Source organism: Alosa sapidissima, chromosome 1 (genome assembly GCF_018492685.1).
Source record: "Alosa sapidissima isolate fAloSap1 chromosome 1, fAloSap1.pri, whole genome shotgun sequence".
Lineage (NCBI taxonomy): Eukaryota > Metazoa > Chordata > Actinopteri > Clupeiformes > Clupeidae > Alosa > Alosa sapidissima.
In genome coordinates this window covers 33,575,388-33,585,307 of record NC_055957.1, presented here as the reverse complement: position 1 = coordinate 33,585,307, position 9,920 = coordinate 33,575,388, and the positions used below count along the sequence as shown (strand labels likewise).

At 48.8% G+C, this 9,920-nt stretch overlaps 1 protein-coding gene across 2 annotated transcripts in view; it reads right to left on the bottom strand.

Annotated features, from left to right (window-relative positions):
• Positions 1-7,060, bottom strand: part of pcdh7a (protocadherin 7a) — a 28,588-nt gene extending 21,528 nt beyond the window's left edge. For both annotated transcript variants that reach the window (XM_042094637.1, XM_042094646.1), the window contains exons 1-2: positions 3,587-7,060; positions 1,096-1,854 (exon numbers count right to left, since the gene is read on the bottom strand). In XM_042094637.1, the coding sequence (XP_041950571.1) occupies positions 1,096-1,854; positions 3,587-6,211 (3,384 nt within the window). In that variant the 5' untranslated portion in view covers positions 6,212-7,060. The remainder of the gene's footprint in view (positions 1-1,095; positions 1,855-3,586) is intronic.
• Positions 7,061-9,920: the final 2,860 nt, after the last annotated feature.

Here is a 9,920-nt window from a genome sequence, read left to right as displayed (position 1 = left end):
GTACAGACCATTTCCTGTTCCGGTGGTTAAGCCTAGTCCTTGGCTAAAACATCTTTCCATGGGAAATCTCAACTTTTCTTTTATCTAGGACAAGGATAATCCATGCACAGGAAATCGGCCCAGAATGATATTAAACATTTCACAATCTCACCAAGGCTCTTAAATTCTACATCAATTATCTATTGTGACTTTGTAAAAGGAAAACCTTGAAAACGGTTCATTAGAGATTAAATGCACAGCCATAATTGTACCCACCCACAACATCAGACAATAGCCTTGTTACTCAAAAGCACAGAGACAGAGAGAGAGAGAGAGAGAGAGAGAGAGCACATAGTAAATGCCTTCCATGTGATGGTCCCTTTCACTCATATGCAATTTATGACCTTGACAACCAACTGAAAGCCCTGTCAGGTTACAGCCACGTCCATTTGGTGCATCAATTAACAGCTGAGATCTGACAACAACAAAAACATGGCCTAAAATACCTGCAAGTATAGACTCCCCCACTAGTAACAACACTGGTGTTACTGGATGTACTAGTTTAACTGATGGTTCACAAAGCAATTATCCAATCAGCATTTATCAATCAGACAGGCTTCATGAGTTGTGCATCAGGTCCAACAGTTTAATTTCCAGGCAAAAGAAAACAGACGTATCTGTGAACGCATTTAGATTGCTCTGCAGCTCCGTCTGGCAATCTTCCCATTCGAGATGGTTTTGGCATCACCAAAAACCCAGGAACCAATCACAGCCACTAATCTGGCATAGGCCTGGCTTTATATGATGACAGATGACAGACAGTGGAGCATGGTTAGCAGTGCATTGAGAACTACCAATGGCTGCTCAGTGTTAAATGGCACAAACGTGAGTAAACAACTGCATTTAAAAAAAACCTACAAGATATGCTTGCTGTACTTCTGAAAAGATTTGGTAAGAATTTACAGTGCCAATTTAAGTTTAATTTCACTGCTGGATAGGCCGCTTGGAATTGAATGGTTTGGAAATCAGAATGATTTTTGGTCTGGTTTCAGCCAGACTAAAGTTTTGTCTTTTTTGAGACCCATACTTCTCAACACACATTTCAATGTCCCTTACCTGTTTGCCGTACTTGCTTGCTGTCTGGCAGCCATAGTCAGAGCATTGGTCTGAACCCAGCGACATGGCGTCAGCGTTGGCACTGCCTGTACTGGCCCCGTTGCTACCTGTGAAGGTGTTGGTGGGTGGCAGGTCCTGGACGGCCTGGTGCTTCTTGCCCTCGATGGGCGGCGAGTGTGGCTGCAGGTGGACGGCGGGCAGCGGGGAGCTGGACTTGTAGTGGCGTGCCAGGTCCGGGCTGGACTGGTGGTGGTGTCGGCGCGCTGTGCCCAGGCGTGGGCTGCTGGGGTCTCCGGCGGCAGCACAGTAGCGTGCGGCGATGCGCTCACTGGCGCTGGCGCTGTCCTCCTCGTCGTCATCATCGTCATGCCGAGCTCCGCCGCCACCGCAGCCGTTGACCGTCACGATGCCGCTGTAGAGCGAGCGCTCGGACTTGGCGGAGGTGCCCGTGGAGCGCTTGTCCCGCCGGGGCTTGCGTCCGCGCTCCGCGGTGCCACAGCCGCCACGCTTGTCGGCCTGCGACTGGGCCGAGGCCGGCGGGCTGAACAGGTCCTCCTCGGGCTTGCCAGCCTCGTAGCCGTTCTTACCCTGGGCCCCGCACTGGCGCGCCGTCACCACCAGCAGGATGACCAGGATGACGGCGGCCGCCCCTGCCAGTACGCCAATGGCCACACTCAAGCGCTGCTTACCCAGGGCTCGCTCGCTGTCCGGGTCTCCTGCAATGTCCAGAGACAAGGGTGCTGCCAGGCTACGTGCCACCTGCACAGGAAGAGTGTAGAGGAAGAGAGGAAGTGATGGGCACAATGCAACAGGATCAAAACAAAGATGAAGCGATGAGAAGGGTTTTTTTGTGATGCACAGTGGGAGATTCCAAGAAAAAGAAGGTCAAGAAAAGTAAATTGAGGGACAGAGAGAGACATGACCCAATTTAAGAACAATTAAATGAGGAGTTGAAGAAGAGATATTAAGAGAGAGAGAATGATAAAGACAGGTAAGAGAGAGGGGGGAGAGAGAGAGAAAGAGAGAAGAGAGAGAGGACACTTTTGCACAGCTTGTTTCTTGTCTGCAATAACAACATGTTCACTTTACATAATTTTTGCAAGCTATTTAAGACTCCTTTCTCCTGATGTTATGCCAGACTTTCAATTATCATGTCACAGCTTCTATCTTCAATCATGTCATGGTATCCTTTCAGTGAAATGTGTGTGCCTGGACCCCTGGAGTATGTGCCTGTGTGTTTGTTTCTTTCGCTTCGCTTTCGCTCTGTGTGTGTGTGTGTGTGTGTGTGTGTGCGTGTGTGTGTGTGTGAGAGAGAGAGATGTGTGTGTGTGTGTGTGTGTGTGTGTGTGTGTGTGTGTGTGTGTGTTACAATGCTTTAATGAGCTGTGGCTTCAAAGGACAGCTCACTAGTACCTCTGCCTATTACTTTGTCTGAACCCTTCATGGGCTCACTTCCTGTAACATATTGAGGAATTACAGTGATTCTACACACAGACACCTATACCACCAACTATACAGTGTTCAGTGTACAGGACACATGTACACTACTTTTGATAAACTGACATACAGTACATATGAACTATAGAATGCTCAATAAATGTTTGTGAAACATGTTGCCCCCTGAGAAAACTAAGAGCAATTTCATAAGGGTTTGATGTAGAGCAGCATTGTTTACAGACGGCCTGTCAGATCAGCTTTTCCATTGTGTTTAATCCGAGACACTGCTACAGTCTCTTGTTCTACAACACAGGGCTGTGTTATTGCCCCGTGCGCTGCTCTCCACAGCCCTGCACCTGTCTAAGGTTTCACCTCCTTTCAGTTTCAGCTGTAAATGAATGTTTGGCTACTACCCCTTCAACATGACCCAGCCACTGTTCTGACATAAACCGATGGCTGTTTTCATATTGTGAGTGCAACATCTCACAAACCAATTCAGCTCACTAGCCACATGGAAGACAGTGACCCAGGTTTGGCATATTGGCTTCAAGGAAGTGTTACAGCAGAGGCTACAATATCATTGTTGATTCAAAAGAGTAATGTATTTTGAGTGAAGAAATGTTCCTGCTGCCAAGGTCACAGGCATGCAGTAATGTTTAAACCTTCATCACAACAGCCATGAGATTGCAGTGCACTGGAAAGTGGAGTGTATGTGTTCTCTTCTAGCACTAAAAAAAATTAAAACTCTGAGATGAAATAACCTTCTGACTTCTTCAAAAAAAAAGTGCATAAGAAATGTTCAAACTACCATGAATAGGGTAGAAACTCTTTTCCTGCTTTCAATATTGTGTGTCCTTGTTGACTCGTTGAGGCACTGCAGTCCTTTCACTGTGTATTTTCAATAGTGACATCCAAATGTAGGGCAAAGAAATAAGAAATCCTTCCTGCTTACCCATCCTACTCTAACCCAGTTCTTATCAAAAAGCCATCTGTAGTGCATATCAACACAGACACAAGAACACAATACTGGCAATGTTGCTATTCTGCTACTCACCTGAGCGTCCACCAGAGTGGCATTTGCCAGGCTCTCGTTGATGAAGACATGCACCAGGGCAGTGGCGCAGAGAGAGGGCACACCGCTGTCGTTAACCCGCACGACCAGCCGGTGCAGGCCTCGGTGCCGTCTCTCCAGGGGCTCCGTCAGGGTGATCACCCCGCTGGTGGGGCCAATCTCGAACAAGCGGAATGGGTTGCCCCCGACCAGGGTGAAGCGGAGGTCAGCGTTGGAGCCCATGTCCCTGTCGGAAGCGTCCACCGTGCGCACCACAGTCCTGGCGCTGCTGGCAGGGGACAGGAGGGCGTAGGACTCGTTGGACGGGGCGGTGACGGAGGGGGGGTTGTCATTTTCATCCGTCACAAAGAGGGAGACAGTCGCGGTGGCTGAGAGAGGGGGGTCACCGCCATCGACTGCGCGCACGCGAAACGTGTAAGCGTTGCGGCGCTCGCGGTCAAAGGAGGCAGATGAGAAGATGGTGCCGGTGTTGTTCTCGATGGAGAAGACCTCGTCCCTTCTCCCACTGGCCTCGCCATCCTCGGCCTCAGCCTCGTCGTCCTCCACAAACAGGCTCAGCTCTGCGTTCTCACCCTCGTCCGCGTCTGTGACCGTAACCATGCCAACGGGGCTGTTGGCCAGCAGGTTCTCCTTGACGTAAAAGGTGAAGACCTCCTGGACAAACTTGGGCGCATTGTCATTTCTGTCGGTCACCTGCACGACCACAGTGGCTGAGCCCTGCAGAGATGGGGCGCCCTTGTCCCGGGCGATCACCCGGAACTCATAGCGCTCTCTCACCTCGCGGTCGAGTGACCCCGTGGCGCGTATGTCCCCATTATCGGTATCAATGTAGAATGCCCCGTTAACAGAGGGGTCCAGGGAGTATGCAATCTCAGCGTTTTTGCCGCTGTCTGCGTCAGCTGCTACTACAGTGACCACCCTCTCACCTGGGGCATTGTTCTCTGCAAAGTGGACCTCAATCAGGTTCTGAGCGAAGGTCGGCGCATGGTCGTTCACATCCACCACTCGCACCATCAGTGAGCTGTTACTGGAGAGGCTGGGACTCCCCGAATCCACGGCAACAATGGTCACGCTGTACTCACGTGTTGTTTCATAGTCAAGTAGGGCTGATGTGTGCAGGAAGTACTTCTTACGGTTCCTGTCAAAGGCCTCATCTGCGGCGGGTAACGGGGCCAGTGCGGTCTCCCCCGCTGGCTTGAGGGTGAAAGGCACGTCTCCCACCACGGTGCATGTCACTGCTCCATTCTCCCCTTGGTCCCGGTCAGACACCTGCACCAAGGCCACCGGTGTGTCCACCAGGACGTTTTCAGGGACCAGGGCAGACCCGTCCCGCACCGGGATGCGTCCAATCTTGCGGATCTCCACTACGGGCACGTTGTCATTCTCGTCACGGACGTTGAGCACCACGGTGGTGCGATCGGTGCGAGGCGGCTGACCGCGGTCGCGGGCTGTGACTGTAAACCGCAGCTGAACCACTTCCTCGCGGTCGATCCGGTGGAGGACACTGAGCCAGCCGGTGGCTTCGTCCAGGCGCAGCAGGCGCCTTACAGACTCAGTGGCCGCACCAAACACATACTCCACCTGGCCGTTGACGCCCACGTCCCGGTCTGTGGCACGCACCTGTAGCACAGGTGTGCCGGGCGGGGTGTTTTCGGCCATCTCGGCCTCATACACGGGCCTGTCAAAGCGGGGGCTGTTGTCGTTCACGTCAGTGATGGCCACGCGGAGGAGAGCCTGCGAGGAGCGCGGTGGGTTGCCGCCGTCCCGCACACGCAGCACGAGCTCGTAGGAGTCGCGCGCCTCGCGGTCCAGAGGGCCTTTGACAATGAGCTGAGGCTGCTTCTCACCATCAGGTGTGTCAGCTACCTGCAACTCAAACACGCTGCTTCGCCCGCCACTTCCTCCGCCTGGGGCAGCTCCCGCCGCCATCATGGCGGCGTCGGGGCCTCGTCTGCGGTCCCCGCCATCTGCTCGTCCTATAGGCCCCCCTCCAGGGCGGCGGAGTGAAGAGGAGGTGGATGGAGCTGAGGGTCCCGCACCATCTTGGATGAGCTCATAACGGTCAATGCCGTTGCGTCCAAAGTCGCGGTCTGTGGCAGTGGGCAGGAGATAGAGAGTGCCAATCGGCCGGTTCTCCTCCACCGACAGGGTAAGGACAGGGGAGGGAAACGAGGGGGTGTTGTCATTGATGTCAGTGATGACTACACGACCCTCAAACAGGTCCACCCAGCTTTGCAATGGGCCAATAACAGACACCTCAAAATCCAAGAAGCACTCATTCTCATCAAAAATCATCTGACACTGTGGCAGGCGCTCACGGTCAATCCGGCGAACTGTGGTTGTTAGCTCCCCTGTCACATTGTCAATTTTGAAGTACTCTGAGCCTGACTCCAGTGCAAAGGTCACGTCTCCAGTACCAATACCAGATGAGGATAAACCCAGATCTGCTGCAACGTTTCCAATCCGCACATCAGGGGGCCCCTCTTCTGCCACGCGGTATCGCAGCGCTGAGTTGACTCGCGGTAGCTGAGTCAGCAGCTGCAGGAGGAGCACGAGGTAGCAGCAGCAGCGCGCGGAGAGCACTGCGCCAAGGCTCCTGCTCCTCATGGCTCTCTCTTTCCCTCTCGTACCGTCTCTCCCGCTGCAGTTTCCACTTGCCCGGAATAGATGCCGTCACCTTACACACCACCAACAATAACTGAAGTGATGGATAAGCAGCAAAATACCTCTGAGTTATCTTTCTGACTGTTCTTCCTTTGTTGGGTTTCACGGTTCTTTAGTTTCCCAGTCACGTTCGCGATGTAATGAAATTAAAATTCCTTCTAGGGAAGAGAGGTCCATCCATTTACCTGTAATATATCCACTTGACTCTTAGTCCTTTGAAATGTACAGTAATTATAGAGGACAGACGTAAATAAAATCATGTAATACACTTCTCTTTACTTGTTTGGCTTCATCTGGATTCGACAGAGTGCCAGTTTGTCTTCCGTTTTCAGTCTTTCAAACTGCAATGCAGCAGAACACAAAAGGGAACTGTCCGCGACTTCAGCTTCGGGACACTGGAGTGGGCTATCTAGCAAATTCCCTCATTTCCTTAAGCATATTATATACTACGGATTGTTATAATGTTTTCGGCAGGTTGTCCCCTTACCTTTTAACACAGCGGAAGGAATATGTTTGAGCTTTCCCGCAGTCAAGTAGTGCCAAGCGGCTAGATTCCCTCACGGTTAAGTTGAATAACAGTGCTTTTCCAAAGGAGTTCTCAGAGCAGAAAAATATAAAACGCTTTACGGTACGTTTGAGCTCAGGATCACGAAAAACAAACAAACAACAATAATTCCGGCGGAGCCAGTGTAGACATCAGTGAAGTGTTCCGGGATAAATGCGTCTTTTCCAAGTCCCGCATTCTCAGTCCACGCGCCTCCTCCTCCCCTCACCTGCACGTTCTACTGCACTGCATGTGAGCGTCCCTCAAATGATGCTGCAGTCTCTCTCTCTCTCTCTCTCTCTCTCACACACACACACACTACCCTCTTGCTCTTCTTTCAGCCCCCTCCGTTCACTGCAACATTTCCCTGACCACGTAACTTGATCGTTCAGCTAAAACGGAAGAAACGAGAGGCAGCGTGCTATATGCTCACGCATGTTTGTGTGTTGATGTAGGCCTACATAGTGAAGGCTATATTTCCCTTACGCTAGCTGAAAAAAGTACAGTTAATCGTATCAAATTAAGGTTATTAAACAGTGCAAGTGATCAATAACGCTTTGGCTTATTTGGCCCAAACTGACAATATAATGAGCTAAATTAATATCATAGTGAATTAAACAAGTTAATAATGTGTCCGAATCGAACAACCTGGGGTCATGACAGTTCAACGTAATGCGTGAGAAAGTGTGCCAGTGACTTTTCCCCAGGACCTCAAAGGGAAACCTAACTTATATTTAGGCTACTTCAGAGGCACACTTATTCTATTAGTGGCCTATATTTCATACGGCACTCTTTTGGCAAATGCTGAGGGTTAACTGATACAAGGTCTGTTGTACATGCCATTGCTTGCCCCTGTCCTCTGTTAGAGGTCATGTTATGATTGACGAATGTCATTAGGGCAATATTATCTACTTGTTCAATGTTACTTAGACACATTACAGCACAATTAGCACATTTTCACGATACCTTTATTTTACAATACTGTGGTATTGTGGTACTTTTGGCCTAATTAATAACTATTGATCTTAATGCCGCGGTGCATAGGCTATATTAGAAACGCTAGCAGTGTTTTATTATTTATTTTATTTACGCTATCTGATGACCACATATCTCATTTTAAACCGAATGCGACACTACATGACTACATGTACAAGGATCGTCCCTGTTTCCCCAAAAGTGAATATACAGCAAGCCATCTCTCTCTCTCTCTCTCTCTCTCTCTCTCTCTCACGCTCTCTCTCCTCCCCCCTCTCTCCACGGGCTGCCCCGTAGCCACGCACAACCAGAGAGCGCAATGCAGCACTGACAGCGCTGCTCGGTGTTCGCAACAAAAGGAAACGCGGAGAGCAACCCCTATGTCTTGCTGTCTTCACAGTAAACTCTGTCTCTCGTATGGTCATAATAATTAGCGTGTTTTTGTCCATCGGTTTTGACTCTATCCATGGTTGCATGGAAGACCACAACATTTTAGCGCAAGGTTGATCGGGAAACACTGAGTTGCCCTCACACTGGCAATAAGAGCAAAGGAAAGCAAGTGCGGCTCTAGCACGGATATACCCATGCGACGGATAGCCTCTGCTGTGCTGCACCGGTCTGGTTAGCATTCTTCCGGCGTAGCCACGCGTCTGCAAGGCATGGGATGAGGAGCTCTGCGCCCTCTGTTGTTCGATTGTACTCGTTTTGATTTCCCCCTGCAATCAATTGCTAGTGCGAGGTGGGTGGGACGGTGCAGCATGTCCCATGTATGTTGGTTTCCGGTGGTGAACGTGAATGAATTAATGGATGAATGAATAAGTGAATAAGTGAGTGAGTGAATGAAATATATATTGACAGGCTATTGCTGGATTCTGAGATGAATGGTAAAATAATGACAAGTTGACCTTAACATTTATAATAGCTATATACAGCATTTAAGAATAAATTCATTTTTTCTCATATAACAGACACAAGATGCGGTCCTCATGTGTAATTAATATTAAATTATCACTCAATATTTTGAATTTGGGAAACACAATGTAGCCCACATTGTGCTTCCCAAATTCAAAATATTGAGTGTAATTTTAAATTTTGTAAAAAGGAATGTTTTGTCCCTCAGAATGTCCCATTAGGTAACACAGCCTATATGAGAGAGAGATGGTAATGTGATCAGTTCTTTCTCTGCTCCTAATCCGTTGTGTTTTCTATGGTAAATCTCAGCACAGGCTGTTGTGTATATATATATACTCCAACATCAATGGAGAGAATCAGAATTTCTTGAAGGAAGCATTCATGTTTCCAGGAGCTGGCATCAAGACTTTCAGTGCAGTACATCATCACTGGTTAAGCACACACACACACACACACACACACATATATATATATACATATATATATATATATATATATGTATATATATATATATATATATACATAGAGAGAGAGAGAGAGAGAGAGAGAGAGAAACAAACATACAGTATCTTTATCTATAGTTCTAATGTAACTTGTAGGCTATTTATTTCTCTAATGTAAGCTGATGTGATGGATGTGGATGTGATAACATATCAAATGTGCATGGAAATCAGGCGAGGGCAGCAACATTAATTAATTAAACTGCATTAATTAACTGAGTGACTTTAGTAAATGAGTTAATCCAATTTGTGCTGATGTACAGCAGGTGCCTCCGTATACACAGCGGGCCCTTATAAAACACAGTACCTCTGAAAGCTAAGATGTGAAGAGAAAGTGTGTGTGTGTGTGTGTGTGTGTGTGTGTGTGTGTGTGTGTGGTGTGTGTGTGTGTGTGTGTGTGTGTGTGCATGAGTGAAAGAGAGAGACACAGAAGCAAAAAAAGCACTTTGGAGAGAATGAATGAGTGTGAGAGAAAGCCAGGGAAAGATGATTATGACAGACAGTTCGGAATGCATCAGTGAAGAAAGGATGCCTCTTCTGTGCTGAAGGCCCATCATTACCGGCCAGACAGCTCCCCTGCCACATAATGCTATTCCAAAAGTCACATGTTAATCTCTTCCAAGCGTGCACACGGGGACAGAATGGAGGGAATGTGACTGAGTAAGAGAGACAGAGAGAGAGGACTGGGAGAGACTGAGAGAATTAAATTACAAGGAGAGAA